Source organism: Carassius auratus, chromosome 46, assembly GCF_003368295.1.
Source record: "Carassius auratus strain Wakin chromosome 46, ASM336829v1, whole genome shotgun sequence".
Taxonomy (NCBI): Eukaryota; Metazoa; Chordata; class Actinopteri; order Cypriniformes; family Cyprinidae; genus Carassius; species Carassius auratus.
In genome coordinates, this window is record NC_039288.1 from 15,199,049 (window position 1) to 15,220,834 (window position 21,786).

The 21,786-nt window shown below is 38.7% G+C and overlaps 1 protein-coding gene across 1 annotated transcript in view; it reads right to left on the bottom strand.

Annotated features, from left to right (window-relative positions):
• The window catches only part of LOC113064328 (sarcoplasmic/endoplasmic reticulum calcium ATPase 2), a 32,471-nt gene that overhangs the window by 4,036 nt on the left and 6,649 nt on the right, over positions 1 to 21,786 (bottom strand). The window contains exons 5-18 of the mRNA XM_026235063.1: positions 19,204 to 19,342; positions 9,239 to 9,319; positions 8,378 to 8,463; positions 7,571 to 8,035; positions 3,801 to 3,889; positions 3,610 to 3,712; positions 3,108 to 3,239; positions 2,829 to 2,948; positions 2,467 to 2,685; positions 2,049 to 2,384; positions 1,189 to 1,409; positions 532 to 734; positions 312 to 397; positions 76 to 209 (exon numbers count right to left, since the gene is read on the bottom strand). Of these exons, the coding sequence (XP_026090848.1) occupies positions 76 to 209; positions 312 to 397; positions 532 to 734; positions 1,189 to 1,409; positions 2,049 to 2,384; positions 2,467 to 2,685; positions 2,829 to 2,948; positions 3,108 to 3,239; positions 3,610 to 3,712; positions 3,801 to 3,889; positions 7,571 to 8,035; positions 8,378 to 8,463; positions 9,239 to 9,319; positions 19,204 to 19,342 (2,414 nt within the window). The remainder of the gene's footprint in view (positions 1 to 75; positions 210 to 311; positions 398 to 531; positions 735 to 1,188; positions 1,410 to 2,048; positions 2,385 to 2,466; positions 2,686 to 2,828; positions 2,949 to 3,107; positions 3,240 to 3,609; positions 3,713 to 3,800; positions 3,890 to 7,570; positions 8,036 to 8,377; positions 8,464 to 9,238; positions 9,320 to 19,203; positions 19,343 to 21,786) is intronic.

The following is a 21,786-nucleotide window of genomic DNA, read 5'->3' on the forward strand; positions in this document are numbered from 1 at the left end:
TAAAAGCAGATATAAATGGGGCGTTAATTTATACTTAATTTAGTTCCTATTTTGCAGTGCATTACTGATACTGACCTGTTGAGGGCGTTGCACATCTCAATGGTGACTAGTACAGACAGAGCCATGGTCATAGGATAGGGAGACTCAAACACTTCACAGTTCAGCCCCTCAAACTCAGGGTTGTCTGGTGCACACTGAAGGAAGTGACTCTGTGGGGATTTAAAAAAAAACACACACAGTTTAGAAGTGAATGCAAACATTAAAATGCATTTGTTTGAGATCGTAAAAAAAATCTAAGGGGAGTTTCTAACCAGATGATAGACAGTGACTCTGGGTCCGTCTTCAGCAGCAATGAACCACCATGCAGCAGCTCCTACAGTAGCAGCACCCACATAACCTACAGGGTGACATGGAGAACAATGTGTTCATTCTCACTTTCTTTAACCAAAAAAAACACTAAAGTAAAAAGGTAAATAAAAAAAAATGAAAGCTAAATAAAAATAAATTAATAAATAAAGGTGGTGCACTCACAGCCAATGGCCAGGTATCTGAAGAAGAGCCATCCAGAGATGAGGGGTTCTCTGGCATTGCGAGGGGGTTTGCTCATGATGTCCAGGTCAGGTGGGTTGAAGCCCAGCGCGGTCGCAGGCAGACCGTCTGTCACCAGATTCACCCACAGAAGCTGAACTGGAATCAGAGCCTCGGGAAAACCCAGAGCCGCCGTCAAGAAAATACTGCCAGAGAGAACACGTATTTTGTGATTAGATAACAACTGGAAATATCTCAAAAAGACCTTGGCAGCGTTACGAGTTTGCTCAAGGCATAAATTTCACTGTTGTCATTTATATAGTATGACTTTTAGAATGGAGACTAAATTGAGCCATCCTGGTGCATTTTATATAATAACCACTCTGGTATGTAACAACCAGGATCTTCTCATTGAAAACCCTGTTTAACACAGAAGAACACTAAATGCAGCCTTGAGGTACAAAAGAAACTAATTTCAAAAACATTTATAAAAATCTCACCTCATGATTTGTAACAATAGTGTAAATATATCAGATTACGTCTACAAGTAAAATGGATTTAAAGACCAATTTTATATGAGAGTCGAGAGTTTAGTGTGGACGTGCCAATGAAATCACAGAACGCGTTTCTGAAATGTTAGCAAAAGGTTAAGATCCTTACCAGACCACCTCGCCGACATTTGAGGAAATGAGGTAGCGGATGAATTGTTTCATGTTGTTGTAAATGGCTCGACCCTCTTCCACAGCGGCCACAATGGTGGAAAAGTTATCATCAGCAAGGACCATCTCAGAGGCAGTCTTAGCCACGGCTGTGCCGGACCCCATAGCAATGCCAATTTCAGACTTTTTCAGAGCAGGTGCATCATTCACACCATCTCCAGTCTGCGGGAATGAACACAGGGTGGCAGAGAATGAATCTAACAGCATCAACAAACTAGAAGAATATAGCATTCATTTAATATAGAATTAACATTTTATACAATTATACACTACTGTTGAAAAGTTTAATTATTTTATTAATTTTTATAGCAAGTAGACATTAAATTGATAAAGTCAAACTAAAGACATGTATAATGTTAAGTTATAAATTAACGATAAAAATAATTATAAATTTAGAAGATTTTTATTATTTCAACTAAATATCACTTAACTTTCTATTGATTAAAGAAGTCTGAAAGAAAATTATGACTGTTAGCAGCACAACTGTTTTTAACATTGATAAGAAGGTTTCTTGTGCACCAAATCAGCATATTAGAATGATTTCTGAAGGATCTTGTGACACTGAAGACTGGAGTAATGATGCACAAAACTCAGCTTTCCATCAAAGGAATAAATAATATAATAATAATTTGAAAATATATTAAAATATAAATTTTTAACTGGAATATTTACTTTTTTTTTAATCAAATACATGCTTTGGAGAATGCAAAACATTTGTAAAAACATTCAAAAATCCTTAGTAGGCTACATATAAAATCATTCCAGGAGTACATGTTATGATTTCACTGGATTCTCGTTTACCATGGCAGTGATCTCATCGTAGGACTGCAGATACTCCACAATCTTGGATTTGTGAGATGGCTCGACACGGGCAAAGCAACGGGCAGAGAGCACCGCCTCGCGCTGGGTCACAGCAGACAGATCGTCAAACTCTCGACCAGTGTAGGCCATACTCGACACATCGTCATCGTCTCCAAAGATTCCAATGCGCCTGCAGATGGCGACGGCCGTGCCCTTGTTGTCGCCGGTAATCATGATGACTCGGATGCCTGCTTGACGACACAGTTTGATGGAAGCTGCCACCTCAGCTCTGGGTGGATCTAGCATGCCCACACATCCCACGAAGGTAAGGTCCGTCTAAAAGAATAAACAGACTATTAATAAATATTTATAATTAATTACGTCGAAATTAGCCTTGTTATGGCAATGCCCTTCTCACCTCATACTCAATGAATTTGTTTGAGTCCTCCAGTGCCATACTCTCTTTACTCAATGGGTTGTCGCGGGTGGCCAGAGCCAGACAGCGTAGTGTGTCACGTCCTGTGCCATACTCTCGGATCACAGACAAGATCTTCTCTTTCATGGCTGCTGTCAGTGAAACCTTATTCCCTCCTACACGAATGTGTGTGCATCTGTCAATCACTCCCTCTGGAGCACCCTGCACCCAGAAATATCGGAGTTTAAGGAAGCTGCAGGCACTTTGTTGTACCGCATCACATTTCAAACATAAAGCAGTACTGCATGGAACTGATAAATGAAACACTGGAGTGCTAAAGTCTTCCTTGAAAAGTGTGATGCTACCTTAACAAACATCTTGCCAATGGAGGAGTGAGCTTTGTTGGGAGTGCAATAGACTGACATGGACTTCCTGTCTCGAGAGAACTCCAGAGTGAATTCCTTCTTCATCAGCTGCTTGATAACCTGAGATCCAACAAATTAATCAGATATGAGAGCTTCCATTACATTAAACATTAGAAATCATAATGAATAAATGTTGGAAATAAATGTGGCCTTCCACCACCACATAACCCACTAGTGTTGCAACCAACTCAATTCTGCGGTTGGAAATGTCTGACCTACCGAGTTGCAAGCGTTCGCCCTCTCAACTTTGGAAAGGCCCTTCAGTTGTGTGTCAAACACATTCATTTTCTCCACCAGGCATGTGAGGGCAGTCTCTGTGGCTTCACCCACCTTCTCGTACACACCTTTGGCCTGACATAGAAAGAAACTCTTTAGAAACATTTTCAAAACATGCAAGCACTATATACTGCTATTAATAGGATTAATTCCATTAAAACCAAATATTTAATTATAGGATTAATACAAAAAGATTATATAAAATATTTAACAAAATTCATGTGGACAATACAATTCTAAAAACTAAATCAAGTGATCACAAGATTACAACGCGCTGCATGAAAATAGACCTTTGAGAATTGTTAACAGGATTAATACATTAATAGTGACCACTGGTTGACAGAAAATGTAAATTAACAATAATGGCCAATACTAGCTGTTACTATATTGTGCATTTCAGCTAAACTGGGACACTGCATTTACTAGAACATTTTAAATTACAAACCTCATTGTAATCCAGAGACGAGTCATTGCACAGAGCACAGATAGTGGCCAGTTCAACCAGAGCATCATACTGGGAGCATTTTACTGGTTTACCCTCACTAAACCTGGAGCAAGAGAGAGGAAAGAGGATGATCAACAGAGGTGTCTCATGCAGTTTGAGATGTCAGTGCGCACGTTGGCCAGCAAACTCACACTTGTCCTTCAGGGGCATATGTGGAGCCAGTAATGGAAAACTCCTTGAGAGAGCAACTGCTTCCATTTGCCTGATCAACAATGAACATCTGCAACAACAACAAAAATATGAATCAAACAAATTGTCCACCAGCAGGTGGCAGAACAATCCGCTACAGAACATGTCTGATGTTTGACAGCATTTCATGAAAACATCACTACTCCATCTGACCTGGATATACAGTATTGTTCAAAATAATAGCAGTACAATGTGAATAACCAGAATAATCAAGGTTTTTTGTATTTTTTTTATTGCTACGTGGCAAACAAGTTACCAGTAGGTTCAGTAGATTCTCAGAAAACAAATGAGACCCAGCATTCATGATATGCACGCTCTTAAGGCTGTGCAATTGGGCAATTAGTTGAATTAGTTGAAAGGGGTGTGTTCAAAAAAATAGCAGTGTGGCATTCAATCACTGAGGTCATCAATTTTGTGAAGAAACAGGTGTGAATCAGGTGGCCCCTATTTAAGGATGAAGCCAACACTTGTTGAACATGCATTTGAAAGCTGAGGAAAATGGGTCGTTCAAGACATTGTTCAGAAGAACAGCGTACTTTGATTAAAAAGTTGATTAGAGAGGGGAAAACCTATAAAGAGGTGCAAAAAATGATAGGCTGTTCAGCTAAAATGATCTCCAATGCCTTAAAATGGAGAGCAAAACCAGAGAGACGTGGAAGAAAACGGAAGACAACCATCAAAATGGATAGAAGAATAACCAGAATGGCAAAGGCTCAGCCAATGATCACCTCCAGGATGATCAAAGACAGTCTGGAGTTACCTGTAAGTACTGTGACAGTTAGAAGACGTCTGTGTGAAGCTAATCTATTTTCAAGAATCCCCCGCAAAGTCCCTCTGTTAAAAAAAAGGCATGTGCAGAAGAGGTTACAATTTGCCAAAGAACTAATCAACTGGCCTAAAGAGAAATGGAGGAACATTTTGTGGACTGATGAGAGTAAAATTGTTCTTTTTGGGTCCAAGGGCCACAGGCAGTTTGTGAGACGACCCCCAAACTCTGAATTCAAGCCACAGTACACAGTGAAGACAGTGAAGCATGGAGGTGCAAGCATCATGATATGGGCATGTTTCTCCTACTATGGTGTTGGGCCTATTTATCGCATACCAGGGATCATGGATCAGTTTGCATATGTTAAAATACTTGAAGAGGTCATGTTGCCCTATGCTGAAGAGGACATGCCCTTGAAATGGTTGTTTCAACAAGACAATGACCCAAAACACACTAGTAAACGGGCAAAGTCTTGGTTCCAAACCAACAAAATTAATGTTATGGAGTGGCCAGCCCAATCTCCAGACCTTAATCCAATTGAGAACTTGTGGGGTGATATCAAAAATGCTGTTTCTGAAGCAAAACCAAGAAATGTGAATGAATTGTGGAATGTTGTTAAAGAATCATGGAGTGGAATAACAGCTGAGAGGTGCCACAAGTTGGTTGACTCCATGCCACACAGATGTCAAGCAGTTTTAAAAAACTGTGGTCATACAACTAAATATTAGTTTAGTGATTCACAGGATTGCTAAATCCCAGAAAAAAAAAAGTTTGTACAAAATAGTTTTGAGTTTGTACAGTCAAAGGTAGACACTGCTATTTTTTTGAACACACCCCTTTCAACTAATTGCCCAATTACACAGCCTTAAGAGCGTGCATATCATGAATGCTGGGTCTTGTTTGTTTTCTGAGAATCTACTGAACCTACTGGTAACTTGTTTGCCACGTAGCAATAAAAAATATACTAAAAACCTTGATTATTCTGGTTAGTCACATTGTACTGCTATTATTTTGAACAAGACTGTACAAGGAATGTAAACACTTTATGATGCTCACTTAACCTAAGTTCAAAGGGGCTTTAAAACCCCTCCAAAATTCCTGAAACAAGCAATTGAGCATTAAGGATTTTTTAAGCATAGAAGACAATCAGAGCCCCCAGATTTGTCAAGAAAGAGAAGAGAATAAAAGAGATGAGAGCGAGTGGGATGATATAGTGGAACAGCGTTCCTGCTGTAGTGCTAAAACCCAGTGGACACCAGTTGAAAAGATGGGGACAGACGCGTGTGTGTGGAAGAGAGAGTGAGACAGGCATTAATTAACCAACTAGTTAACAACATTTCTTGTGAGGTGCTTGGTTGGCAAAACATGCTGATATGATGCTTAAATGTTGTGTTTATCATGACTTTGGCATGTGGTTTTTAGCATGTTTCCATGCACTTAAAAAAAAAAAAAAGTAAATTTCCTTGATATTTACATGACCTATGCACTCATTTGACGAAAGATTATTTCACTAGAAAAGAACGAGTCACTAATGAATCATTCAAACCATTTTGAAACCAGAACAGGTTTTAATGTTTCACTGAAAGGAACAGACTCAAAAGAACGGTTCACGAACAAATCAAACATGTCTGTGGCTTTTAACCACATTTTACATTCTACCAAGGCCGATGTATCGGCCAATACTTTGCATTATTAATTATTTCATTATTATTATTGCCCAAAATCTTTCTGCTTGGCTGAACTAGTACTGTAATTCTGACAGTACTGAAATTGTGCACGGTTCCTTACAGTGTTTACTTTTTTATATATATATTTATTTCCATCTAAAGTCAAAATGTATGTTTAATTTTCAATTCTTTAGTTTTTTATTAGTAAAATAAACTAATTTCTTTGCAGCATGTGTTATCTTTCAAATTAATTGAATTGTATTTTGTATATATCAGCCACCTCGCTCTCAACATTAATTAAAAAAATAAAATAAAATCGGTCGACCAGTACATATGATCTCTTAGAAAAATAATGGCACCTCAGTAAGATGCAAGAGTAGAAGTATCGTGTGTCTGCAGCGGAAACGGTTTAATACAAGTACATGTTTAATACTTAGGGTTAACAAGATTACATTCCCCTCTGTTGAAACGCTGCTAATTTTAGAAACCCTTTCCCATATAGGCAAACGGGACATTTAGGGGAAAAATGATCTTGGTTTAGCCACATCCTGAGCATTTATAGAATAAATCAAGCATTATATTATTTGAAATCATCTCTATTAAAAATAAAAACAAGCCTGGTATTAACATCAACCTCTATACAGGCAGAAAACAGATTGAAATCAGCATCCTATACCTTCTGCTTTGGATCACAGACAGATCTCACACACACAAGGTCAGTTACGCAACACTACTGCAAGTTACTGAATACCGCATACTTATCAGCTCTCACAGGAAAGGTGCGAAAGAAGAAAGAGAGAAGAACTGAAAGTTGGGAGGAGAAAAAAAGAAATAAACCATGTTGTCCTTTGAAACGAATCCTGTCAAACAGGAAAACAACATTAAAGGAAATCCATGTGCAACCTGGGGTGGTCCAACACAAGGTCACGAGGAGCGTAAAGATGAAGCTAAATTAATCATGCCAATATCAAAAATGCAGTTGAACAGTTTTCCCACAACTTTAGTTTGAAGCCAGTGTAAGATTAATGCTAAATCACGTTTCTTTCTTTTTTTTTTATTCAGCCAATTGTCTGCAGTAATATTGCTCTTGGTTCTTGGCTGAACCCCAGCCTGCAAATTTCTAAACAACAACAGACTCACTGTTGCCAAGCGTTGAAATTATGGGCTAAACAGAATAGTAATAGCCAGGGGTTGTAAGTAATTTTTTCCTCTTTGATGAGCCCCGAAGCGGCTCATCAAAGTTCACTTCCATTGGCTACAATATTCCCAGCATTCTCACCCTGCAAACGGACATCTGGTTGGTGGTCAGGGTGCCGGTCTTGTCTGAGCAGATGACGGAGGTGCACCCGAGGGTCTCCACTGAGGGCAGAGAGCGTACGATGGCGTTCTTCTTAGCCATGCGACGGGTCCCCAGAGCAAGGCAGGTGGTGATGACGGCAGGCAGGCCTTCGGGGATGGCGGCCACAGCCAATGCCACAGCGATCTTGAAGTAGTACACAGCCCCACGGATCCACGAGCCACCGTGAACGGGATCGTTGAAGTGTCCGATGTTGATGATCCACACGGCGATGCAGATGAGTGAGATCACCTTAGACAGCTGCTGGCCGAACTCATCCAGTTTCTGCTGCAGCGGCGTGCGCTCCTGCTCCGTGGATACCATCTCATCACGGATTTTGCCGATCTCGGTGTGCACACCCGTCGCGATCACTACACCCACTGCTTTGCCTGCAGCAATGTTGGTACCCTGTTAACATGAAGTCAAGGGTGAGTTTTCTAAAGCTATAAATTATAACCATATTCAATATAAGCAATCTTATATCTAATTTCTACTAAGTGTTTTCTAGAAACAAAAGTAGTCCTGAACCATGCAAATAAAAATGCACAATATATTAGTTTTTTAATTGGAATCAACCAATATTGGATATTTCACAGCTTGTTTGCTTTATATTTACATTTAGATTATCCAAAAAAACTTTTGAAAGCTACTGTACTTGAAGTTGAGGAGAAAAAAAAAATCTAACTAAGTTCTGCATTATCAGGTACCACAAATAATAAGATGACAGCAGTCATCAGAGGCCTGACTTACAGAGAAGAGCATGTTCTTCTTGTCCTGGTTCACAGCTCGAGGGTCAGGGACAGGGTCTGTATGCTTGATTACTGACACAGATTCTCCTGTGAAGATACAAATGACAAGTGGGAAATCAAAACTGTGATACTATTTGTCTGCCCTCTAAGCTTATAGTACAGTAATACATGTAGATAATTTTTTTTAGTTCATCAGTCGGGTGCCCAAATTAAAGTCCTTGATGGGCATTTGTGTAATTGATTAAACTGTTCAGTACTGGCCAGGATGGCAAAGAATCCCAACAAAAAAAAATAGACATAGACGGAGCAGCTAAAAGACGTGGAGAAGACGAACAGACCGTTACCAATTAAGGCAGTGATGCTAGACCTGCCTCCTACAAGAGCACTTCCTTTCAGTCTTTCCCCATTAACTGAAGACTGCAGAGACTGAGCACAGCTGATCTCCCTTTAAAATAAGCACTGAATCTTCTCAGAAAAAAAGGCTATATTTTTCCACCTCATATAAACTACAGAATTGACTTTATAAGGTGGCGTACTGTGGCAATGTTTCCTGCACCACTGTTCAATGGAACAGAAATTCGATTTAAACACAGTTTTGTGATGAGATAAAAGGATATTGTAGAATTATACAAATATAAAAAATAGACTAAACATCTCTGCTGCCTTCCATGAACAGACCGTTTTGAAGGCTGCAAAAAATAATAATTTATTTTATGCTACATGGAATTTGTTTTATTGAAAACAGAATCAATAGATTGTGATATCACATCCTGTTGCCGATAAAACACTGCAGTGTCCTAAGTAATTTCACCTGTGTGATAGTTAAAAAGTCAACTTGAATTAGTAAAGCCATTGTTCTCACCTGTTAGAATGGACTGGTCCACCCTCAGAGTCGTTGACTTGATTGAAGTCAAGCGAATGTCAGCAGGAACTTTGTCACCCACTAAAGGGAAACGAAAACATGCTGTTAGATAGAGATAAATCCAGTGCTTGAAGCCAACAAGGCCAACAAAAATAACACCATCATGCCATTCCAAATTTATAAGAGCATATCAGACCCCAATAAGAGCCAAAACACTTTAGAAGAAAGGTAAAGGTGCCACTACAAAGCAAAGGTGCTACTACACTTTCTAATGAAAGGCACAGTGTCAAGTCGAAACCATGAACCACCAAGAAAGCAACTCCTCAAGTCTCAATCTCAAGTATCGGCTTTACACCTAATGGCTTGGCAATTGACGATAATGGATTGTGCTTTCAAAGGATGAAATGAAGGCCAAAAATCCATCACTCATCTAAAAAGACAACATTACAAACCATGTTATCATGGGGTGTGGTTGGGTCAAGTTTTTTCCCCCCAAAAAACCTTTTAAGGCGCACTTCCTAAGTTCTCAAGCAAGCTTTACCAAACAAAATATCACAAGAATTACGGCAATCCTTCATCTCATCCAGTCACATAGTAGGACAATCTCAGCATCTACAGATTTTGCTGTGAATCTGCAGATCACCAGAGAAATTTTATTTGGCACACACACTAGAGAAAAGCCTCCAACAACGTTTTTCTGGACAAGACCTACACTGAAGAGGTTAATGAACAGCGTCAAAAGCTTTGAAACTTTCTTGTTTTACTTGGACAAAAATAGACTCCACTTCACTCTTTCCACAAACAGAGGGGGGGTTTAGTAATTGCTACTAGGAAAAGAGCAAATGTAAATACCTTAATCTTTTCCAAACAAATCTCTTAATGACTTAGGTGACTGATACTTGAGCTGGCTAAAATACTTGACGTTTATTAGTAATTTGAGATGGCGTCTGTTTGAACTTGCTGCTTGACATGTAAATCGAGTTTATTAAAGGGCAGGCAATGATGAAGCATCCTTTCACAAGATGTTCTAGGTGAAAAGAATGTTAAATAATATGGTCCTGGAAGCTTTGCCTTTTCTGGACTAAGGTTTCACCAACATCCAAGTGACGGGTGGCATGATGGGTGGTATCAGACCTACAACTAACAGGTCCAAAAATGGAAAAGCTATTTTGATATGAACTATGGTGCACAGTCAAGCTAACACTCAATGTAAAACGATTTAGTTTGAGATTAAACTATTTGTCCATAGAACGTAGAGGGCTTTAAAATACTTACAAACTATATATATAGTTGACATAAACAGCACATTTTGTGCAATAAATTAGATCTATTGCCACTGAACATGCTTTAATAGATTTATTAACCACACACTTAGACAGTGAAGTGCACTCAGTGCTGCTCTAAGAGAACTCCGGATTTCAAAAATAACGTTTCTATGATCCCATTTATAAAAATACACATTTAAAATGCCCCTAAACTAAACCAAAGAATGTGGAACATAATCCCGATATATACCTCAAGTTAGAAAAAGGTCATGTAACAAGGTAACCTACTTAAGTTAGACAAGGAGAGAAAGTCTTATAAGAATAGATTGTAGAAAAATCTTTTTGGGACTGTTTAATGTTATTTTAATGACACTAGTTAATGGCAATGAGTTAGAAAGTAAAAAAAATAATAATAATTGCACAAGCCTCGGGCATTTTAATTAAAAGAATGCTCAAAAACATTGTCAAAGGCCTGCTATACTATGAAGCTTAGAGTTTTCTTATTGATCCCTAGGTGATTTAATCTAACGGTGCTCAGATAGACAAATACCAACCCAAAACACACACACACACACACACACACACAAAAAAGGTCACTAATCACTGAATCAAAACAACCAAGTTAAAAAGCTAACAGAGCAAGTGGTTGTATCATTTTTGCTGCTAATGAAAGGTTGGAAACAAACTGTCAAACGCTCCTCAATGACTTAAAAAAACCCTTCAACTACTTCCCCTTCCTGAGAAACAGCATATCCTCATGTAAGTCGTGATAATGCTTGCAGCATGTGGTTTTAACTCCACGTGTGGTTTTAACTACAAAAAAATTTGTGCCAAAGATATTCTTCTTTGGATGATCAAGACAAAAGAAAGCGCCTGTACTGTGAAATACTTAAACGAGCATACAACCCTAGTTGACATTAGCTCATATTTTTTTTAGAAAACATAAGGGACATCTTGACCACTAACAAACATGTTATTAAGCAAAGTTTAGGTGGGTCTAATCCCTTCTTCCAAGGGAGCATCAACAGCTCCTTGCATCGTCCCTGATTGCCTTTGGTTGGTTTGGACAAAGAACACTCCCTCCTAAGCAGTCTGAATTTGCTGGGGCTGCCATGGGAGCTTTTCTCGAGGGAACTGACAGTGAGAGGCCGTAAGTGCAGTGACGACCCAAGCACGTAAACACATAGGGCCGGATATGCTCCCTGTCATACAGACAACTTGTCCTCCAAAAGCCTGTTCCCACTGCCGCCAATGGGACTGAACCGATGCCTGCAGAGGACAGCAAGAGAGGACAAAGAGCAGAACACCTCCCCTTTAAACAAGAAAAAATGAGAGCGGCCATCTGGCTCACTGATTATTTATCTCGTCAAATCATGTCGACTCTTAACTGCACATCCTGTCTCCGTCTTTCATTCACGCTCTCACTTGCTTTCTACCGGGACAGGGTGGTTGTTTAGGCTACAGGCCTGCAGTTAGGTCGTGATGCAGAGTTTAAAGCACAATGAAATGCCCCACCTGAGCGATTGCAGAGTAACCTTGATTTAGTACTTCTAAGAATGATTCCCATGAGTCAGAGCCATAACCATAGCAAAGGAAACTATCTTGGTTTATTAGCACCGAGGGCACATTAAATTTAGAAGCTGGAAGACTTGGAGGAAAAAGTGTCACTGGGAGGAAGACAACATTAATTTGTGGACAGGAAGTCATACGATGCATGTAAAACCCAAAAAGCTTGTTTACATTGGCTGCTTGTCACCTTCTTTCAGACGTGACTGACATTCACACTGCAGCGGTTAGCAAGTGTCAAAAGCAGTCAGCTAATATTTCTATAACTTTCTATTGCCCCTTTTTAAGGTCAACTGCTCAAGTGGCTTGCATTAGCACATTGTGCCGTACCATATTACTTTGGGGTCAACAGGGACTTGTCTACACTTGTCCCCACCCCCCAGAATCCTCCTGCGATAAGTCTCTAATGTCTTACTACACTGATGTCCCTACAGGTGAGGCCTCGATTAAGAGAATAGTGACTGAATCAAAAAGAAAAAGTCATGTGACTGATTCTGTGGTTGAGATAATCAAATTTGAACGTGCAGTAAAAGAAAAATATATTTCATACATTTTTTGCTCTGACACAGAGCACTTTTAATGTTTCAAGTTTGTTTAATTTTGTGTTTCAAGACAGTAGATCAAATTTGAGATGTAACAGAACAGAATTAGTGACAGAAACTTTCTTACTTTCTTCCATACTAATACTGTGAGCTTATAAAATGCTTTATAATAATTAAACATGCAAGGATGAATCATTCATAGTAAGATCAATAAGATAATAGATAAGGTAAATGTCAATAGTTTACAAGTCTAGGATGGTTACGCAATGAGGTGTTTACACTGCAAAAATCTATTTCCCCATTTAAATTCCCCAAATTCTTGAAATAAGATAAATTTTTTGAAGAGCGTTACATAAGATAAGGATTGTTTCATAGATTGTGGTTTTCACACATGTATTTATGTCTTACAATACTGGTAGATTTTGTCAACTTAAGTATAAAAACAAAAAAAAAAACAGTCAAGACAGGGCAGCCAGATCTGCGTAACAAAACTAACCCATAGCCCTATGAAAAGTAGCCCAAAACTAGCCAAATGACCAATTAAATTAGCCACAAAAAAATAAACCAAATATTTTACAGTCACTGTTACACATTACACTCAATGTTAATTGCATAATCAGCATAAAGTAGTAATCAAAAATGGTCTAGTTTCCAAAGCCTTATTTTACAGTTTTAAGAAATATTTTCATTGGGAATCAAATAAAAGATATAGAATTAAAACTCATTAACACATGTTTTTCACCACCAACTTCTGGAACTCACTAGGAAGACGTTCTCAAAAAGACTGCATAATGGATGATGACTTTAAAACTTTCAAAATTCATTCAGTTCAGTTTTAGCAGCAAAGCTCTGAAACAAAGAGCTTTCACTGCATTTTGGAAGAGGAGATACAAACAACTAAACGATCAATTTTCGCTGCTGGTCTGCAGATGACAGGATATGCCTCCAACAGATCAGATGCTTGGAATTTGATGCCATTATGCTGCCTCATTTTACATGCTATCAGCCTGCAGATGTACAAAAGACGCCGATAATGACATGGAGATGTGGGCGGCTGCCATCTCCAACACAGGCCTTCCAGGTAATTCTTCCATGAGAGCAAAGTGAAACAAAAGCAGCTACATGGACTAGAGTTTATGACTCACCTTCTTAGGAGCCGAGGTAGGATATAAATATACAAGCAATCTCCTGCTACATCTTCACCTATTTAGCAGGATGATGCAGATTTCAAATGGGTAACGGAGCGATGGGGCAGGGCTTTAGTGCTGCTATGCTAGGAGTTAGATGTTCTCAGATTGCTGGAGGATTTAAAGGGGGGGTGAAATGCTATTTCATGCATACTGAGTTTTTTACACTGTTAAAGAGTTGGATTCCCATGCTAAACATGGACAAAGTTGCAAAAATTAAGTTGTACGTTTGAAGGAGTATTTCTGTTTCAAAAATACTCCTTCCGGTTTGTCACAAGTTTCGAAAAGTTTTTTTCGAGTATGGCTCTGTGTGACGTTAGATGGAGCGGAATTTCCTTATAGACTGTTTCAACGGCATCAACATAAACAAACGTTAATGCGCGTGAGCGCTTTTGTGGACCTAACTTAACTTCTGGTAGACTCCAAATAGAATCAATAACAACAGTCAAGTCCCTCTAGAGTAGATATTTTTTGATAAACAAAATATGTTTGCTGCGTGGATCAGGCGGACTTAATGAAAATGCAAATTCATTCTTTACCCGCAGGAGATGTTTTAAAGCATAGACATAAAGCGCGAGAAATAGAGGTTTCCCCAGTAACAGCTGTAAACAAAGCAGAGCTGGTACGCTCACACGCAGCTTTATCACGCATATAACATGCAAGTCCTAGGCTACTTCAGAAATACAGCGATATAAAAACAACTGTGCCTCGTTTTGATATTTAAACATAAATGTAAGGAATTATTATTATTAAACGTGCAGTACGTTACTTAATGTTACGTTACTCATGTTTAACGAAGCCTTTTTGAAAATCGATCAGTTTTAAAATTGTGGCGAGTCTCCAAAAATAAATAAATGTATGGGAAACACATACCGCAGCACAACCACCTGAGCCCAACTTCAGTTTACTAATCACCTTGGCTTTAACTGCGTTTGTAGATGGCACCGCAGCCAGACCGATATAACACAGACCGGAAGTTAACTTAGGTCCAGGCACGTGCGCCCGATGAAACCGTCTATATGGGTCCTGAGGGCACTTCTGCCAGAAGAGCGCGCGCTCTCGTATAGCACAGCACAACAGACGTTCACTGATCAGAGCGAGAGCGTCGCGAAATGTCACAAAAGAAGTGTGTTTTTGGTTGCCAGGGGAAGACAACCCTGCACAGATTACCAAGAGAAACAGCATTAAGGGACCATTGGATGGAGTTTATTTTTACAGAGCATCAACGGAGTTTTTCGAAGATGCTTGTTTTACAAACAAGGCCCAGTTTGACGCCGGATTTGCACATCATTTATTTCTTAAGGATAATGCAGTCCCAACGAAAAAGGGTCATGATCGTGTGTTGGAACCGCAGGCGGTGAGTAAAACTGCTTAAAATATCTCTGTGTTGTTAACTTGGCTATCGGCGCGTAAGCACATCAAGTAAACAACATGCGATGTTGTCATCAAACTGCACTTTCCACATGTACAGCTTCAAAAAAAAAAAAAAAAAAAAAAAAAAAAAGGTTGACAAAGTGGAACTTAGTCATTTTCCAAAACCGCTAAGCAAATATATACAGTTTCAGTACATACCACATAGAGACGTTCTGCTGTAGTCATTGCTGATGCTGCTCTTGTTAAATTTCAGCCTCTGGATCTGATTCTGGATCATAAATATACGCTGAATCTGACTGTTAGCAATGGTTTGTTTTGGATGATGGTTTTTTCCTCACGGTAATGTCACAGCTTCCAAACGCTCTCAACGCAAAAGTCTACTCGCGCTCGTGATTCTTTAGCTCCGCCCACACATCACGCCTCCAGCCGGTCGTGTTTTTCCGGGAAAAATCGGTAGACCATCTATCTCTTATGAATATAATAAAACTAAAGACTTTTTGGAGTTATGAAGGATGCGGTACTACTCTATAGGTACTCAAGATTAACAGGATATTGAGTAAAAACGAGCATTTCACCCCCCCTTTAAGGTATAACTTATGTCTCTAGCACAAACAATGTGAGAAGAGTTACATGTTGATGTTTAATACTTAAAAGTTAGGAGCATATTAATATGCAAAATCTATAATATGTATGACTGACAGTATAAAGATAACTTGCATGTAGCAACTCAGTGTGTTTATATAGTTATACTACTATTCAAAACTTTGATTAGTATGATAATATGACAGCAACGATAATATGACATTACAACAATTCTTATTTTAATATATTTTAAAACAATTTATCACTATTACATTTCAATATTTTTATTTCCCTGCGTCATGCAGCATTCGATTGATTAACGGTACGTCACGGAGACCTCACGAGGGAACAGGGGATCAATGCTTTTCAAACATCACTGCACCATCTGCTGAAGGACAGTTCAGCGACATCTGAGCAGAGGCTGGATGATTCACGTGGATGCTGAAGATTTATGCAAAATCAGCTGTGAGCTCTGGTGTCGCTCGACGGCGAGGCTACACAGCTACTGCCTCAATACGGACACTTTACATTCCACTCACGAGACTCCCTTTCCCCCTGCAGTCACCTCCCTCTTTGTTTCCTTCACTCCCTTCATCACAGTCTATCCGCTAGACCGTTTGCCAACATGAATGAAGGGTTAACCCAAATCCATTTACCCAGCTATATCCTCCCATTATGGAGTTTTAGAGAATCAGACCCCTCTATGACCTCCCGCTCTCCTTCACCAGGCGAAAAAGGAATGCAGTTCTCTCTCTCTCTCCATCTCTGACTGCAGCAGCGAACAAAACTGTGCTGTAGAGTGACGCAGGACAACAGCATCTAAACCCCCAGTAACACAGGAAAAGACTATTCCACCCTTCTCAAAATGCCTTAGATTCAAGCTCTGTAAGAATTTTTTTATTTTGGCAAAAGGGGCTCCAGACTGCTACTAAACTGATTGCAAATTACTTTTTTTTTGTTGAAAATGCTACAAAAAACAACCTAAAATCTAGTCAACATTGGCAACAGTCAAGAAACCCTCATGTGGCAGCACACAAAGATTCTTTACATATAATCATGTTTAAGTATGCTTTTTTGCATGCAACTATGAACACAGCATGAGCCATGGTGTCCGATTCATGAAAATGTGACTCATGAACCGATTCTTTTTAATAAAGCCTATCAAAAATGTTGAGAATTAACCCTTGAAATTGCTTGGGAGTTAGTGGTTTAAATTAGACTTGCTCAGTGAATCATTCAGAGCTTTAACTCCATTTGCTCAGCCATTTCTTATATGTCCAATTCAAAATCAACCAGGAACCACTACTTTAAAACATTCTTATATAGATTAAACTGTTAACTTAAAGGAAAAATAAATATGAACATTCATGATACAGTTTTTATTTTATTATTAATATTGGTTATTTAACCCATATTAATATATATCAAGTGTACAAAGTCCAAGTGTAAGGTTAAATTAACAGTAAGGGAAACTTTCTTTGGGTGACAAAAAAAAAAAAAAAAAAAAAAAGTTTTGGTCTGGAGCCCTGTTCAAGCTTCTGGAAAAGCATTTTAAAAAAAAACCTCACTTAGATGTAGCCTTAGGAACTCTGCCACCCACACAGAAGTATTGTGGAGGGTTTAATTTTTCATGACCAATCCATTTAGGCACCCCTCACAGGTAATGTAACAGGTACACTCACCTGGTTGCACTACCGCAGGGTATTAAACAGTGACGCAAGAACATCGAGACCTCCAATCCCCATCCTGCTGATGTCTCAGCACTGCCCGTTTCACCTTATTGTGACTAAGCAGCTATTTAATTCCACTTGAAGCTTTTGAGCACACACCTCATCAATTTTGTGCAAACAATGCAAAAAAGAAAATCGGTAAAGGGCAGTTATGAAGTGTTTTGATTAATCACGGTGTACTGCTAATTGCACACTAGCTGAAAGACTCCTGAAAGCTGCCAATGTGGAAAACACTGAGTAAAACAATAAGGAAGTGTGGCGCCTAGTAGTAGTGATCTGTTCCAGTGAGAAAAGAGACGTGGAGGTACGTGATGCAACATAGAGCAGAGGGCCCTCCTGATCATCCCTATTCAGATGAATTGATGTGGTTAACTCTATAAGTTAACCAAAATACAAAAGTACATCACTTTTACAGTCGTTATCTTCCATGAAAACATTAAAAGAATTTTTAATTTACATTTTTATTAATCCCTCCTACATTTGTTCGTTGTTGTTTGTTTTATTCGGCTGTAAGTGTCCTCCAAGTGGACTTCACAGGATATTCCACCAAGATTCCATTTAGAAGGGAGCGCATGTTCCATTTAAAGGGCATTAAAGCGTGACGTAAGTGCATAAATGTGAACATTTAAATTGCTTTTATTTACAGAGGTATATTACATCACTTCACACTTCTTTAGTAAGAAGTGTTAAGATGCTGCAGGCAGTGGTGTAGCGAAAATCTGTGTTTCTCGAAGTGAAACAAACTTCAACAGATTTCCCGTGCTCAGGGAGTAGGGAGCAATGAACACTATATAAGGACCATGGCAATGGGAACACCGTTCATGCATGGAGCTCTTCTCATGAGATGGTGATTTGAATTAAATGTGTTAAATAAGAGAGACATGCAAAATATGCAAAGCGATGGTGCATAAAGACTGGAGTTAAGAACCACTGATATAGATATTCACTAGGTTACAAAATATTTTAAATAAATCCTGTTCTTTTAAACTTGCCATTCAAAGAATCCCAAAACATACATTATGGTTTAACATCATTTACAAGAAATGTTTCCTAAGCAGCAAATCAGCATATTAGAATGATTTCTAAAGGATCATGTGACATTAAAGACTGGAGTAATGACTGCTGATAAATTCAGCTTTACCATCACAGGAGTAAATTACATTGTAAAATATTATATAAATTATGATTTTTTTTATTATAATTTTCACTGTGTTTTTGATCAAACACCGGCTTGGTGAGAATAAGTCTAATATATACCTCCTAAACTTCCTGTTTTATAAAAAAAATTGTTGGTCATACAGAAAACTGTGAAACTCAAAATACCTCATGAGACACAGAAAAAAAGCAAAGGAAACAAAAACACAACATAAGCATTTCTTGCTTTCTCAAGCACTACAAAGTGAAGTTCATTTCAGAAAAATGAATGGGTGGCAATTAGATGAAAATGAACATCACAAAGTAATTAGTTAATTCAGTCTTTACTACAAAACCCATGAAACACAACCTCTCCCGAGGCCACCGTGTGATCACACACAAAGGTTCAGAGAGAGTGACTCTGTAAGCCTAAACCACTGGGAAAGCAGCCTGTTCACACAGCAGCCGTACCATACACATGATAACACTGGCTGCTTTACACCTGTTGCTGATTAGATCCTGCTGCTAAGACTTCACTCCACCAGGCTGAATTTTACATTGAGAACAGTCACTTAAAATTCTTACCGGCAACTTCCACAATGTCCCCGGGTACGATGTCCCTGGCTTTGATCCTCTGTACAGTCTTCCTGTCCTGGCGATAGACCTTACCCATCTCAGGTTCGTACTCCTTTAGGGCCTCAATGGCATTTTCTGCATTTCTTTCCTGCAAAAAGAACATGAATGGAAATTAGATTTTTAATTTTTAGATTTCTGGGACATTCTAGCAGGCACAAAAAAGCATAAAAACTTATACATAAGAGGGGTTTTCACACTAGGGTCCAGGGGCTGGGGGTCAACAGAAAAATTCAGAGAAAATAATTATATATACATTTATTCAGCACAAACACATCAAATGAATCAAAAGTGAAAGACATAAAAAGTTACAAAAGACTTCCATTTCAAATAAACGCTGTCCTTTTGAACCAATAAGAAGCCAAACTGTTTTCAACATGGATAAGAAGAAATGTTTCTTCAGCATCAAATAAACATTTGAATGGTTTCTGATGGATCATTTGACACTTTAAATGAATGAAAAAAAAAAAAAAAAAAAAAAACATTTTTCACACTGATGGGGTTCCTCTAACAACCATCATATTTGAAGGTCTTTGAAACCCTCTGGTCAAAAAAATAAATACAATTTTACAAATATGCTATACATTTATTATAGCCTAGGCTATAAATCTTGACACTTTCTTCCACAAGACTACATTATTATTAATAATAGCTAAAACTAAATCATATAGTAGAACATGTAGAACAGCTGTTCAAAACACAAATCTGCTAAACTCAGATCGGTGGCAACTAGAAATGGTAAAACAATCCATGGCTCACCACACTATAAGAATTTGAGTCTTGGATGACTGAGGCACCAGTTTATCTGACTGAAAGAAAACTCCCATTGAAGCTGACCTCTAGTGCTTATCTAGTGCTTATTCTTAAGTAAAACTTTGCATTTAAAGTGACCTTTTATGCATTCAATACGATTAATCCCCAGGGACACAATTATTATTAGCGGTAGCCTGGTTGGCAGAGCATTTGGCAGTGAACTTCCTGTGGTTTCTCTTGCATGATGGGAACACAAAGTCTTATGTCAAACAAACAAAGCTGGCGTGCCTAAGGGCAACAAAAACTAAATAAAGGGGGACAACCAAGACATTTAAGGCAATAAGCTATAAATACACTTACCACAAAAAAAAGCATCTCAGCATCGCTTCTCAATAGATGACTAATAAGCAAGTTTCTTTTTATATAAAAAAATAGATACTTTGCAGTAACATCACACTAAAAATCATTCTAACCACAGAGATGTGCATCAGTAATAATATTCAGATCTAGCTAGACAGAAATGACTCCTGTGCACCACGTTAATGATGAGAAATAAAGCAGAGCGGGCGGAGAGGCAGATAGACTCGCACGATCTGGCTCCTGAGGCCTCGCGATACTCATTTCACAGTTAATCTGAGCAGAACTGAAACGAGGAAGGCCAATCTAACTTTGTAAGAACACTTTTGATTCATACGTCAAAGAAGAAGCAGACCGCGCTGCCTTAAAAAACACCCTGGTTTCAGGCAGGGAGTCTATCCAACAGAACTGCGCTACCAAATATTTAGATTTAGGTTAAAACAATCGCCAAAAGTAATTAAATTCAGTTAAATAATTCATTGAATGAGTTTCATTCATATATCGAGTACTCCGTCAATGTGCCAAGGAAACCAACTACTACAGAAGAATGCCTTTTCTGCAGAGGTTTAATTCGCCTATAAATCTACCAGAGCAGGTGCATGGACTGGAGATTGCCCTGGGCTAGCAACTGCTGCTCTCTTCTCTGAATGAAAAAGTGGCCATATAGACCAGAGGATAAGAAGTCCTCTTGCCTCTCACATCACACCTGCCATTAGAGAAGCAATCTACCAAAGAAATATAAGGTGAACACTTAGGCCACCCGTGAGGAAAAACTGCATGAAGACCTCAGGAAACAGCTACAAGACATGGACTATAAGGCTCTAAAAAAAAACTTTCAGTTACACTAATATAATTTGTAAAACTCCAGCCCAAGGCATTCAGCACTGTGTCGCTGCTGTGCCTTTGAGGAGACCATTCGAAAAAGTAGAAGACTGAGGATTCTCGCAGCAGTCTGGGTAATGAATGATGACTAAAATAAAATGATAGAGAAATCTGGGACATGTGCTGAGAGGTGCTGGAGAAAATAGGGTCTTGGCTCTACGCTGGATTCCACTGGGACAGCAGGACTATCTTTAGAAAAGGGCAGGGGAAAGAAGACGGCCACATGTTTTCATTTTCATAAAAGGCTTAACTACACTGTTCAAGAAAATTACATTCACAATAGTAAAGCATCTAAAACAAACTTGAAAGCCTGGGAACAAGTGAGCTCTACCTGTGGAAAAACAACTGTGGGGAAACAGCTGGTCTGGAGGACAGTAAAGCTTTAAATCCCATTATATAGGCTAAAATAACAAATACTAACCAATTATACTTTCACAAAGGCTGGGTTTATTTGATCAAAAATAGTAATATCATGAAAAAAACTTTATAATTTAAAACACCAGTTTTCCATTTTAATGTATTTTTTTATGACGACAAAGCTGA